Source organism: Cervus canadensis, chromosome 3 (assembly GCF_019320065.1).
Source record: "Cervus canadensis isolate Bull #8, Minnesota chromosome 3, ASM1932006v1, whole genome shotgun sequence".
Classification (NCBI taxonomy): domain Eukaryota; kingdom Metazoa; phylum Chordata; class Mammalia; order Artiodactyla; family Cervidae; genus Cervus; species Cervus canadensis.
Window position 1 is genome coordinate 88,746,138 of NC_057388.1, and position 15,149 is coordinate 88,761,286.

Below are 15,149 nucleotides of genomic sequence, written 5' to 3' on the forward strand. Positions count from 1 at the left end.
CCTCAGACAGACTTTTCATCTTACCTTGGACAACCAGGCCCAGCCCATGGCAGCCTGCACCCGGGCAGAAGTCTCTTCCGAGAGCTGAGCCTTTCCTACTCAGGAGAGATGGACCTGGGCCGGTCTCTTCTTGGGTGAGGAACCAAGCAAGGAGCTCACTCTCATTGCCCTGTGTCATGGGAACCTCTGAACTGATCTTGTATGTGTTCAGGAGATCTAAACTCAACCAGGGGTCCTCTTTTCTGCTTCTTCCTTTCTCTCTGATAATATGGAATCTGAGGAATGGGCTGGATGGATAAGAAAAGTTTATTTATAACTAAGAAAAGATGAAGTGTTATCCTTCAACAGTACAACTCTTCTACCAGCCTAGCAGATTACCAAAACCTACTCTCTGGCAGTTCCATTTTTTAGAAGATTGCCTTCTCTTTCCTGTCTCCACAGTTTATCTTTCACTCTCCTGGTCACTCATATAACCACACTGACTCAATCAGGCAGGATTTATTTTCATGGTCAGAGACAGGGGAGTATGAGCAGAACATCCTGGATGTGAAATTTTGAGACTTAATTTCAAGTCTCTGCCACTTACTATACAAAGTTGGGGTTAAAAAATCAGGCCCCAATCAGGCTGCCGAAGTTCCACTTAGACCTACTGTATCTCTTAGTCTTTCTGTCTCCTTGTTCATAAAGCTGGGTTAAATAATGGTATCCACACATCACAGGAGTGTCACCAAGATTTAATGAATATATGCAGAGCATGTGACCAGTAACTGGCACACAGTAAGTACTCAGTAATGTTACTATTAGCTGATAGAGTTCAGGCACGTAATTTCATATCACTTTCCTTGTCCTAAAAATGAAAATATCTGATCCAATATAACCTTCTCTTAATCCTTCAGGAATTGTCAAGCACATTAGAAGGTATTTTGATTATGGGATATTAGTTTTTTTTTTAATAACCCTATCACACTGGAAATGGAAAATACATCTACTCTAACATTTATTATTAAAAAGACTGTTCTGATTGCATTTGGCATATGGAAAAAACATTGGAATGGAAGCTAGAAGGCAGACTCTGCAACTAGTCAGCAGTACTGTATCTCTGCCTTTCTAGGTCTCATTTTTATCATCCTTCATATAAGGTAACTGGACGGTATAAATCTCCAAAGTTCCTTCTAGCAATATGGTTTTCACCAACCATGGTATTCACAAGAATATGAACAAAATCTTCAACTGCATGGATAAGCATTTCCAAGGGAACCAAGATATTACTTAGTTTTTTAAGTTTTAAATGAATTTCATTTAACTAAAGAAAAATGAAGCTAAGACTATATGTTTTCATTAGACCACCAGTCCTAAAGGGAAGGTGAATTTTATGCCCAGAAAACGTCAGAATAACTAATCAGCTCTAAAGCTAGAGGTTATCTACTATAGTTAAAATAGGAACTAACCTAAACAGTGAGTTAGGTAGGATTTCTATGCAGCAAATGAAAAGACTGTATAATCATAAATTGCCAAAGGTAGAATTAAAACTGACATCAGCCAGTTTCAGGAAGGAAACGGGTGAATCTTCTCACAGAAGCAAGCATGAATAAAAGCAAAGCTACCCCTCAGAGGTGATATGGGGAAGGGAAATGAAACCGACTACTATTTTTACTCTGGCTATATAGCAAGATGAAGCTAAGAGTACTTATTACAAACTGTGAACAACAGGTTTTTCAATGAATGGGCCAATTTGGCAACTGACTTACTCCATCACTGAGAACTTTAGCACTTGGCCCCCAAGTTTCTCCCCCATCAACACCGGTCATTTTTAGTGACATAACTGCCTATACAGACCATCCTCTTCATACCCTAGCCTTTCAGTTATCTCAGCTTCTCCTCAATGATCTTTCCTCAGTTCTACCTCATTCACACTCCCAGGACATGCTTTTGAAGTCTGTTATCCCTATAAACAGCTTCACTTTCAAAATCACAAATTCAGACATCCCCTCTCCAATGACAGTCTCCTATCCTTGTCAAAGCGCTTCCCACCCCCATGAACAATTCTTTCACCTGTGAACTCTAATCCACTGACCCTCCCCCTTTTTCTTCCTACCTGTGTATGTGCGCGCATGCACATATGCTCAGTCATCTCTGACTCTTTGCAACCCTACGGATTGTAGCCTTCTTCCTACCTACCACCCTATTTTCACTCCTTCTCCATACTAAGTATAAGAGCTATCACCATCACCATTCTCTAGCACTCCTCTACTAATTCCCTGCACTATCCCCTCCAAAATGCCCATCTACAAATGAAGGAAACCAATCATTCACAGTTCTCTGTACTTGGACTTGAGAATGCCACTGAATAGGCATTCACTCACTGACTCAAACAATATTCTTCTGCAGAACAGGCAATGCACCAAGTCCTGAGTTGGGGAGATAGATTTTTAGTGAACCACACCAAGGGACTGTCTTTGTGGAGTTTGTTATCTACTGGGTTGGCAGGGAGAAGAGACATTAAGGAAACAAATGTACCAGGTTTTAAAAATATGCTCTATAATCTTTTGTGGACTCAACATTCCCTATAATTTTCCTCTCTCCTTTCTGTAGTAGCTTGCTCCCCCATTCTCCAATGACTTGGACATTTTACCAGTATGCTGCAAATCTCTCCTTCCCTTTGGTCCCCCATTTCTCACTTAGTAGGACTTAATAGCCCTGTGTATTTTCCATGTGAAAATGGGTGCTAATCAGCAGGACCCCTCATTGTCCCCAATAACCCCCCCCCCCAATGCTAATTTCTCCTGCCTGAACAGCTTGCTCGTATGTTCATGGTCTTCTCAAGTACCAGTCCTCTGCGTGTGTTCCGATCTTGTCCCTTCCTGCAGTGTCGAAGGCACCACTCCTTCATCCTCCTCCTGACCTCAAACATCACCAAGCCTTCCCTCTCTTCTAGACAACTCCCTACAATGAGCATATAAACATCCTTTGAAATCTCCAAGAAATAGAAAGCAAAGCCTTCCTTTTATCTTCCTCTAGGTACTAGCCTCCTTTGTATGCTTTCCTTAATACAGACAGATTTCTTCAAAGTAATGTGGATCTACACCACAGATTTTCAACCTTGGCACCTTGATCCAACCCACTACTATCTCTACTATTTCCCCACAACAGCAGAGTGGTCACTGAAAATGTTTAAAACACTGCAGTGATCTTTCCCATTACATTAAATATTTAACTCAACCCTTTAATCTGGCCTACAAAGCCCTAATAGGGCCTCGCCCTGCCTACAGTTTGGACCCTTTCTCGTATCTCACTCTCTACCCAGCCTTCCAGCCTCATCTCTGTTCCCTGAGCATGCCAGCTAAGTTCCTGCCTTGGTGTCTGTCTTCAGTTTTTCTGCCTAAAACGCTCTCATCCCTGACCTTGAAAGATCAGGGCTGGCTTTTTTCCCCTTTTCATTTAAACCCCAGCTTAAATTTATTTTGTCAAAGATCCCCTTCCTGAACACCTCATCTAAGACAGCTATCAGGTCAATTCTATTACATCAATTCTCTGAATAAAGCTATCAAGACATTAAAAATTTTGCTTTATCGGCCCCCCATCCCCATTTACCCCAAAAGGATTTAAGGCTCAAGAGACCAATCCGTTCACTTCTGTGTCCCTGGCACCTAGAAAGACACCCTGCACAGAGCTGGTAGCTGATAAATTTGTGGAGCTGATTTGAAGAAATAATATAAGCTGTATCCATGCTATGAGAAAGTAGGTTCTACCTTAGCTGCCAAACATAATCTTTTCAAAATCATATCCCAAAAATTTCATTTTCAGAACACCAGTAAAAAGAGAGCTTTTAACAATGGCTTATGATCTCATAGCATTATCTTTTTTTTTTTTTAAGGAAAATCTTCTACTAGAGCCTTGTTTCTATCGGAATTCAAAAAATATAGATCACTATACAACAGCACTTAAGTAACTATTTTTAAACAGGAACTACATTCAAACCCAAAGTTATAAAAATAGAGAAGTATATTGGTGATCTTAATGGACTTTAGCTTCCTCAGTCTAAGAATTCATTCTTTTTGTGGAAATACAGTGGTTCAAATCAGTCTTTGTTAAATGACTGACCCCAAACCTCTCATGAATGACATTCCTCTCTATTTCAAATCCTGGTCCACTCCTGACTAAACACCACTCACCTAAAGTCACTCACACTAGTTCCTGAGGGAGTAACTATACAATGTTTCCAACCAGGAAGACGCAAAGGAAAATGGTAAGTATTCTAAGCTCTAGAGTTAGTCATACACCATATTACAGAACTCTATTCCAAAAATACTATGAGGTAATTTCTGGCCATGGTGAAATAAAAAGTGTATTATGCCAGAAAAGTCTGCTAAATCTGTCAACGAAAAAGGTGAAACCATTCCCCTTAACCACTGGCACAAGTAAAAAGAATATGGTACACTGCTGCTCCTGCTGCTAAGTCGCTTCAGTCGTGTCCAACTCTGTGCGACCCCACAGACGGCAGCCCACCAGGTTCTGCCGTCCCTGGGATTCTCCAGGCAGGAACACTGGAGTGGGTTGCCATTTCCTTCTTGGGCGCATGAAAGAGAAAAGTGAAAGTGAAATCGCTCAGTTGTGTCCGACTCTCAGCGACCCCATGGACTGCAGCCTACCAGGCTCCTCCATCCACGGGATTTTCCAGGCAAGAGTACTGGAGTGGGTTGCCATTGATCATCAGAATATCTTTTTAATTAAGAACTGGCGGCAGACTGTGAAATTCAGAAGGAAGACTGAGAGGTTATGTAGTCTAGCTTCCTTTTGGAACAGAATGACCTAAAACCATTCTATTTAGATGACAGTCTGAACTAGTAAAGGCCAGTAGTATGGCTCAAAATAGCATTCTAATTTTTGTTACTGCCTATGACTTTCATTTTGTTTCTATTTACTTAAATGGATTTGACTACCTCCTGCCATATGCTATTGACATCAATTATACTGTGGAATGAGCTTGGTTTTCCCCTAGCCATTCTATCAACACTTGGCAAACCATGACATGGTCTCTCCAGAATCATGCTCTCAACCAACCACTCCTTTTACACAGTCAGCTTTGGTATCATCAAATTACAGTCCCAGACACACAGCGCATGCAGCCTGTTCCTCGGAGAAGGTCCTCCTCACTGTTCACATGGAGATACACACATGTAGTACTTCATACTTAGTTTCTAGACTTGTTAGCTGGCTTTTGCAACAGTTTTCCATTTTGAGAAAGTATCAATGGTGACAGAGTTCTTGAGCTTGTCTTAAGGTTACTTACAAAAGATTCTGTAATACTCTATAGTTCTATCTGAAATTAGTAGAATGCATGTGTCTTAATATATTAGCCAGCAGTCATTTAAAAATAAGGTTCAATGACAACTTTAAAATCTTGTCTTGAATGCTACTGTTCAGGTAACATAGGTAGATCTGATGGATACTACTGCAGATCTTGAAGAGAACTTTTCAAGGTACTTTCAAGACCTTTAGAGGCTGAAAGCCTTAAATCCAATATTTTATGTCACATTTTATTAAAGACATAATTTTTACCCCTTGGGTTAGGTTTATCAAAAGGATTACTGTTATTAATAGCTACAAAGGGGTCTTTTTGGTTCACATGAAGAGCAAAATGGAACAAAGGAGAACAAGTGGAAGAGTCAGACTGAAAAAAGCAGGTAAGAATTGCTCAAAGTAACAGGACAGGAGATGGGAGAGGAGGAAGGCAAAAAGGAGAAGAAAGGAGTGGAGAATGGTTACATGTAAAGGTGCAAAGATGCTCCAAGATGGAGCAAACCAAACTGGAAGCAGAGAGACAAAGGACACAGAATGTACACTTACACGCTGCTGCTGAGTCGCCTCAGTCGTGCCACACTTACATGCACAAGTAATTAAAACTGAAGGGAAAAAATTAAGGGGGGTGGTGGGAAACACGGGAGCCTTAGCAAACTGAGAATTCTGACCAAGGGCTGCTTGACGGCTTTCTAGAACAACAGACAGGAAAAGCACAGACTCAGACAAAGATGCAGACAGGACATCTGAAAGACACACACTTGTGTAAGTTTCTTAAACACTTACTTTTATAATAAAAGGGAACTTACTGTAGACTATTTGGGAATTACAGGAAAATGGCTTGTAATTCCCTTAACAGCCATGGATAACTATAGCCAAAATTTGGTATTCAAACTTGGCATTTGCATAGAAAAAAATTATAGTTACACTATTTTATCTTTTTTTTTTTTTGGCTGCGCTGTGTGCAACTTGCAGGATCTTAGTTCCCTGACCTGGGCCCCTGGCAGTGAGAGTACCAAGTCCTAACCACTGGACCACTACAGGATTCCCTCTTGTGTGTTCTTTTATTAAAGATGGTGTTAACTATTTACAATAGCTAGAACATGGAAGCAACCGGATGTCCATCGACAGATGAATGGATAAAGAAGTTGTGGTACATATATACAATGGAATATTTCTCAGCCATAAAAAGGAACGCATTTAAGTCCTAATAAGGTAGATGAACCTAGAACCTATTATACAGAGTGAATTCAGTCAGAAAGAGAAAGATAAATATTGTATTCTAACACATATACGGAATCTAGAAAAATGGTACTGAAGAATTTACTTGCAGGGCAGCAATGGAGAAACAGAGAATAGACTTATGGACATGTGGAGATAGGAGGAGAGGGTGAGATGTATGGAAAGAGTAACATGGAAACTTATATTACCATATGTAAAATAGATAGCCAAGGGGAATCTGCTGTATGGCTCAGGAAACTCAAACAGGGTAAAACATATTGTTTATTAAAATGTACTATAATTTGGACATTCCTGGCAGTATCCAGTGGTTAAGATTCCATGCTTCCACTGCAGGGAGCATGGGTTCTATCCTTTGTTGGGGAACTAAAGGTCCTACATGCTATGTGGTGTAAGAAAGAGGGGGGATAAAAGGAACCATAATTTAACTACTTTATTTATCAACTGAATCATTAGGTTGCTTCCAACTTTTAAGTTTTAAAAATAACACTGCAATTTACATACTCCTGTGCATTAATCTTAGTATACAGGTCTGAATATTTCCTTATTTTAAGTAAAATCACTCAAAGGATATAAAATTTTATCAATATATACTGCTAGGTTGGCTGTATCATAATACCTTTGCCAACAATGTTTAACTTGCCAATTTAGAAAGTCATATATTTTCTCATTTTTTAATCTTTGCATTCTTTGGATTGGACACAAAACTATTTTGTATCCTATGCTAATTGGTTACTTTTCATTTTTATGAAAAGATCGCTCTATGTGACCTCTTTATATATGGGATCACTCATCTTTATTTCCCCCCAGGCAGAAACTCCAAGTCTGTTTCCTTAGATGGGTAAAAGCTTTTTCTTAGTTGAGCACATGTGTAATGGCAGAAAAGTGTGAATCTACAGAAGTACGGAATACGACAGTCTCCGCAGCAACTTCTTTGCATAGAACAAAACCTTTATGGACTGGGTATCACCTGGGGTTTTGAAAGAGTATTTATGAAGTCCTTACGTTCAGCTTCACCTCTCTGAAGCTTTGTAAAGACTCTATTCTCAATACATGAGATACAATTCGTGTAAACATCTATCTCCTCCATATACTCTCTTCCTCAATTGAGGTGCTGAGTCACACTTCTCCTAAAAAGCAATGAAATGCTGTCACTAGAGCAAATGCAGTACTTTAAACACATTGATATTTTTCCCTCCCAACTGGTGAAAGCCTTATACAGCCTTCCTAAGTATCTGGTGGAATGCCATATCATACATCCTGAATATTTAACACACTGCTCAATATCAAACATGCACAGTCCATTTAATTACATTATCTCATTTTCTAGAAGGGGAAACAATTCAGATAAGTATCATCAGAGTCAAGGAGAACTGGGGCCAGAACCATTCTTTCCTGATAACCAGTCCACTGACCAATCAGACCCTCCTACCTACATGGTGACACGCCCAGCAGCACTGCTCTCATTCTAGTTTCTGAATGGGGAGATAAAGTGTGGGCCTTCCAATAAATCAGAACTTAAGAGATTCAAATATGATTTATATCAAAGCAGTCTCTCTGGAAAACGATGCAAATATCTCAATGATGTTACAACTGATTAAAGGAGTTTTAGAATCTCTTTCTGAAAGAGCCCAAAGGGCCAGTTTAAAAAGGAAATCGTAACTCTTAAACTTCAGTCAGTTTCATAATCATATATCATTATAGACTTCAACTGATGTTACTTGGTTTTTCAATTCATCTTATTCTCTGGAATTAAATGACCTTTAGCCATTTCAAAAATTTATATCCAGCTTCAAAGCATCAAGACTCGCCATCACTCATGATATTCAAAGAGAATGTAAAATTCCAAAAGATGAGCTTATTAAGATATTTGGAACAATGATAGCTTTGTAAGAGTAAGCTGGTAACTTCCCCAGGAGGCTGTCAATATTCCTTCTCTTTCCAAAGAGGAGTTAAGATGTAAGTAAATTAAGGAGCTAATTTACTTACTTAAAGATGAAAATTGTTTTTAAAAGGACTTTTTCAGTTACATGTCAAGCAGTCAGGTAACTATTGAAAACTCCCTTAAACTGTGTTTGGAGTTTACAGTTTACCTGTAAAAGTACATTGCATATACACTTAAATATTTAGCGAAAAATGTTTTAAAGTACATTTTTATGTACTTTATATAAATAATAATATCCACTGAGGGACAGGATTATAAGATATTTTAATTTTTCTTTAGTTTTGCTCACCTGGACCTTCTTACATTCCTATGGATAAGGAGCATTATTAATACAATTAAAAAATATACATAGCAACATTAAACAAAAAAGTATACATAGATATATATTTTAAAATCCCAAGACTTAATCATCAAAACACTTAATCTAAATTTACACATCTTAATATTTAAGAGATCAATATTTGGCTCGAAAAGAAGGGCATGCTCGCTTATATAATATTGAGGCAGGGTTTAAAAAGAACAGTTAGGTTGGATTTATCTTATCCCCTCTTCTGTGTACTCCTGCAGCCGTCTATACAATTCAAAAACAAGTCCTTGCCTACTTTGCAGGAGCTACTACCTCTCGAAACGTTTAAAGCACACTGCAACAGTAATTACATTGTTGATGACCCGAAAATGGGTCACCCCACACTGATTAAAACTCTTATGCAATCTTCCTCTGGAGGAAACAAGGACAGTTTGTAAAATACTTCAACTAGATCTACTTCCCTAAGAGAAGATGGTACATACACATTTGTAGGTATTATCAAGTTCTAAAAGCACACAGAAAGGGAAAGGAAAAATTATCAAGAAGTAAAGTTAGCCTAGTCATTTGTCCTAACCAATTTCATGTTACATCATTAACTTAAGAAAGTACAGAGGCTTCTGTTGCATCATTAGTTAACAAACAATGTCTGAAGTTCAGATAGTTTTACTTTGAAAGTTATGATGAAATAATTGTTACCTGGAAACATGTTAAGATTTGAGAAATTAAAAAAAAAAAAAAGATTTGAGAAATAACTACATTTCTATAGGATATGTAATTGCACGTCTTGGTTCACTGTTAGCTTCATCAAGCTATACTGTTTCTTTTCTGACTAGGAATCTAGGGTAACAACACTAAATTTACTGCTAGATTTAGCAAGCAAATTTTTAGTCCTATAGGTAAATAGTTACTTATGAAATATAGCTGAATCAATTTATATGGTTTGGAGATTCTGTTTACAAAGGTTTAAAAATTCTACCTACATTCCACCACACCAGGAACTGAGAAACAGCTGCTGTCCCACCTGTGCTAAGGTATTAAGTCAGATACAGTCAGGAACTGTCTCAAAGATTCAACACCTCAGAGCACCCTTCCTATATCACCATCTGATAACTCTACAGTTTGCAGGTTCTGATAGCAATGGGAGATTTCCAATTCAATTATCCATGAAGTATCTCCTCAACTGTTGTTTAGTTGCTAAGTCATGTTTGATTCTTTTGCGACCCCATGGACTGCAGCTTGCCAGGCTTCTCTGTCCTTGGGATTTTCCAGGTGTGAATACTGCTGTGCGTTGCCATTTCCTTCTCCAGGGAATCTTCCTGACCCAGGGACTGAACCTGCATCTCCTGCATTGGCAGGTAGATTCTTTACCACTGAGCCACCTGGGAGGCAAGCCCACCTTGTTAATTACCAAGTTTAAAACTCAGCTAAGGGCCCTTCAGAGGAAATTACCAGTTTATTCTTAAAGTGAACATTAAGAGTTCCCAGACTAAAAAGGAATTATAGACGTTCTATAGTATTTTTATAGCCTTAAATTGTAAAACATATGAAGTAGCTAGACGTCAGGGGAACAGGCCACTGCATTTGATTGGGAATTACTAACATTTTCACCTTATTTATCCCAGACAGAAACATGGGGGCTTTGAATTAAAACACAAAGCTCGGAATGTCTTTGGTTCACCTCTTTTAAAAAACCCTTTTTCGGGGGCAAGGGAGAAGTGTAAATTCCAAGAGTTTTGGCATTAGCTCTGACAATTCTGAATAAGTGATTCACTGTGACAGAGAACGCTCTAAACATATTCCAATTTTATTTTCTTCTTCCTTCTTAAAATTGGCCAGTTCTTTGTAACATCTAAAAATCATCTACAGAATGAAAATTTTACAAGCTGGCTTAAGTTAGCTAAGTTACTACAGTCTCAAAATATTTAAAGGTATCAAGCTCAACCAAAATATACCTCCGCAGCATCTGATGCTAATACCTAAACTGTCACTAATGCCTTAATGGGGGTGATAAGTTAGTATCACCAAATTACTGCAGAAGATGAAGGTGAGGAAAAAATACCTCACTGAGGGTATTTTATGTAACCCTAACTAAGGTTTGTTTCTACTTTCTTTAGCTGTTTAGAGGGTTAAAAAGATTTGGAGTGGAAAGAATGGGAAAAGGTACATAGAGCTGAAGTGAACAAAAGCAAAAGTAAGGTATAAGGAGGATTTTTAAATGACAGAACTAGAATAGGCACTATATAATATTCATTTCAACAATCTGGCATTTAAAATGAGATTTAAGATGTTTATTATTCTACTGCTAATAGCCTGAATGGACAGTGGGTCTTAAAGTTATTTAATCTTACCCTAAAAGACAGAAAAATCTAGAGTTACAGTCATTATAAGCATGCAAAGGATGTATTTAAACACCTCTTATCACACTATGGAAGTCCCTCCTTAAAATTACTAAATAACCCGAGCAAAAAAAGGGGGGAAATTCAGTTGAGCAAATACTTCTGGAATTAATTATCGCCCATAAAATGTAGGCTTGTTTTCTTTTTGTTTTTTCCCCCCTCCATTTCAAAATTCTCTAAGGAGAGAAACTAGGTAGTTACATACCTATAGAAGGAGATTTGAAAGGGTATTTATCAGGAAGATCCACTCTAACTTTCCATACTCCGCCTTCATACGGTGCTGAAATAAAAGCAAAAATGTTAAAACATTAGAATTGTCTCCAAATTAGAAAACAGAATCTGACTATAAGTTAAACATTAAATTCTAATCTCTTTTGAGAATCTTGCAAATTAATTCCTTCAAGAGTCAGGGAACTCTTGTAACTAGTAGGTACTCTATGTTCAAATGTAATACTTTCCTTTAAAAAAAATCTAGAATTAGCATAGATTCATTTTCTCTCTCAAATTTACCTGCTTCTTTACCTGATTTTTACCTAATTCTTCAAACACTGTTCAATTATTTGGTAAGTAATAGCTTACTATCTCAGTCTATCCTGTGCCCAAACCACCCCTCCCCCCAAACAACAAAAAACATTTCCACAAAACCCAGAATTCACAATTTATGTTTAATACTGTCTCACGGGGCTTCCCTAGTGGCTCAGATGGTAAAGAATCCACCTGCAATGCAGGAGACCCAGGTTTGATTCCTGGGTTGGGAAGATCCCTGTAGAAGGGAATGGCTACCCACTCCAGCATTCTTGTCTAGAGAATTCTAAGGACAGAGGAGCCTGGCAGGTTACAGTCCATAGGGTCGCAAAGAGTTGGACATGGCTAAGTGACTAATACTAAGTCACACTAACACAGAGATAAGAGAAAAAGCATATATTTATCCTAACAGCAAGATTTCCTTACTGCTTTTAGAATTCAATTAAATTTACTTTTCAAGAACTATACATATCACCATCTATCTTGATATTCACACTGTCTATTAAGGAATATAAGTAAAATAGAAAAACACATACCAACACATATACTTACTTCCTTGTGGTCCATAAAACTTCACTACAAATTCATTGAGTCCTCCTAGGATAGTGACCTCATGCTTACTCTCAATACTAAGGTGGAAGGTAAAGGAAACTATACCAGCTTTATTACCCAGAACTAAAGATGGCGCCCCCAAGACATGCCAATCAAAGTGCTACCAACACCTTACAAGAAACCAATCAACTGTGATAATAATTCTGGTAGTTTAAAAGGCAATATATACTCCTGTGAAAAGAATATGAATGAGCTTTAGATTCAGAGAGACTGGTGTTCAAATCCCAGGACTGCCATTTGATGGGTTTGAGCCTAGACAAAAAAAATGTAAACTCACTCCTCGAGCCTTTAGTTTTTGGCCAATCAGGAAAACACCATTTTACAGACCTCTGTGAAGAATAAATGGGTTGAGTATGTAATATGTAAGACTGCATTGTATATGTAAGTAAATGAAAAACAGGAACTTAATTTTAGCTTTTCTCCCCTCTGTTTTCTCTCCACCCAACCTCTCCCCAATGATCCTTTAACATAAATCCAGTGTTCCCTTTAGTCAAATTCAAGCATTCAGGAAAAACACTGATTTTCCTGAACTGGAAATGCGCACCTAAAATTACAGATTTTCTAAGGAAGTCCTGATAATTTTCTCCCTGGCTTAGAGAATAATTGAAACGACTAGTGATATAACTGTGCTATAAGTAGCACTGCCAAATGCAAAAAAACACCAAAAAGAAATATATATATATATGTATATATATATATATATATATATATATTTTTTTTTTAACTTTGTGTTTAGTATTTATTTTCAGCTACTCTTTTCCTCGCTCACAAAACTCTATCCTCCTTACACTGGCCTCTAGTTTTTTACGTGTTCAGGGGCTCGAATCACAGAGCACTGGCACTTCTGTGTTCTCTTCCTCATCAATTTTATGTGTCCTGGGAATCATTCCTTTAAGGTACTAAGATTCAATTACAGAAACCAAAACAACCCATTTCTAGATGATAGGGCTTCTGGTCTAATTTCTGTTTTGTCTGTGCTTTGTGGTCTAACCCAATAATGACTTTAGTGATAAAATTTTTAGGTGGTGGGGGCTCTGGGGAACTCTCAAATCCCACTGGAACATTAAAAAAAAAAAAAAAAAAAAAACCCCACCACAACAAGATATGACAGACTGGACTCTTCTTTCTCAATCAGAAGTACAAATTACATTTTAATTATGTGTACTATTATACAAAAAGAAAAATGCCAAATAAATTTTAAGTAACCTCTTAAATAGAGAAAAATGTTATTTTTTAAGGCTTGAAATTTGACTCTCCAAATCCTCTGTCCTGTAGGTCACAGAACACAGGTCAGGTGTATTTTTGGCAAAGTCCTTGCTTAAGAGCAACTAGAGATATTAAGTAAGATAATGTAGTCTATTTGATCTCATTCTTTTCTAAACAAAAACTAACTACTTTTAATAACATGCACACTGAAAGAATTCAAAAAGCAACCACACTGGAAAATTGGCTTCATTTCTCATGGTCAGATGACACATGAATGCAAGTTTTGGTGTACTAACATCTTCCTGGCCAGTCACACTCTGACATCCCCCTACAAATATTCCAAAGCTAATGCTAACGTAGTAAGTTAAAGTAAGTCCTTGTTTTAAAACAAAAACAGCCAAAACAGCTCCCTTGCATTAGTGAAAGAAAAAGTCAAATCTAGTTACAGTAAACAAAATTAAATACAAACAATTAAGTTCTCAAAGAAAACAAACAAAAAAATTTTGGAGATAAAAAGGCTTAAGAATGACACCAAAGGCAGAAACCACAGAGGGAAAAATTAGCCGATGCAAGCACACATACACATTTAAAACTTCTTCATTATAAAAAACAAAGGACAAAGCACAAACTAGGTAGAAAAGGCCAGAACAGCCAAGTTAAGAAAACTGAAATTAAGCTATAAAAAGCCCAACTCATTAAAGTAGTTTAAAAATGAGATATTTTCCATTATTAATTGATAGAGATGAAAGAGCTAGATAAAACCCAGTGTTCAGTGGAGTATATATTAGCATTCCTGAGAAAAAAATTTAAGCACTATACTCTAAAACTCAAAATGAATTTATTCTTTCACTCAAATTTCACATCTTTGAAGCTATTTTAAAAAAAAACAAAACCCAACACTGCTGGCAGGAGTGTGATACAGTTTCAACCACTTGAAAACTGTTGGCATGGTAAGCTGCACACACATATGCCCTGTACCCATCAGCACCACTGCTAGTAGACAGGAAGAGCTATGTTCACCAAAATACACGTTTGACAATGTTCATATAAGGCCTCCCTGGTGGCTTAGTCAAAGGTAAAGAATCCGCCTGTCAACGCAGGAGACAGAGGTTCGATCTCTGGTCCAGGAAGATCCCACATGCCACTGGGCAACTAAGCCCATGCACCAAGATTGTCGAGCCTGTGCTCTAGAGCCTAGGAACCAAAACTACCGAAGCCCAGCTGTCCTAGAGCCTGTGCTCAGCAACAATGAGAAGCCCTTGCACTGCAACGAGAGAGTAGTCCCCACCTGCCACAACTGGAGAAAAGCCCATGAGGCAATAAATAACCCAGCCCAGTCAATAAATTAAAAACAATTTAAAAAAGAATGTTCACATAGCACTATTTGTAATATCCAAAAGTTAGGTCACAACCCAAAAGTTCATCAACAATAAAAAGGATAAATTATGGTACAGCTGGGCTTCTTTGGTGGCTCAGTGAGAGAGAATCTGCCTGCTAATGAAGGAGACGTGGGTTCGATCTCTGGGTCAGGAGTATCCCCTGGAGAAGGAAATGGCAACCCATTCCAGCATTCTTGCTTGGGAAAACGCCAGGGACAGAGGACCCTGGTGGCCTACAGTCC

At 38.0% G+C, this 15,149-nt stretch overlaps 1 protein-coding gene across 1 annotated transcript in view; it reads right to left on the reverse strand.

Annotated features, from left to right (window-relative positions):
• The window catches only part of UBE2H (ubiquitin conjugating enzyme E2 H), a 100,485-nt gene that overhangs the window by 32,390 nt on the left and 52,946 nt on the right, over positions 1-15,149 (reverse strand). The window contains exons 2-3 of the mRNA XM_043463709.1: positions 12,263-12,339; positions 11,391-11,465 (exon numbers count right to left, since the gene is read on the reverse strand). Coding sequence (XP_043319644.1) covers positions 11,391-11,465; positions 12,263-12,339 — 152 coding nt within the window. The remainder of the gene's footprint in view (positions 1-11,390; positions 11,466-12,262; positions 12,340-15,149) is intronic.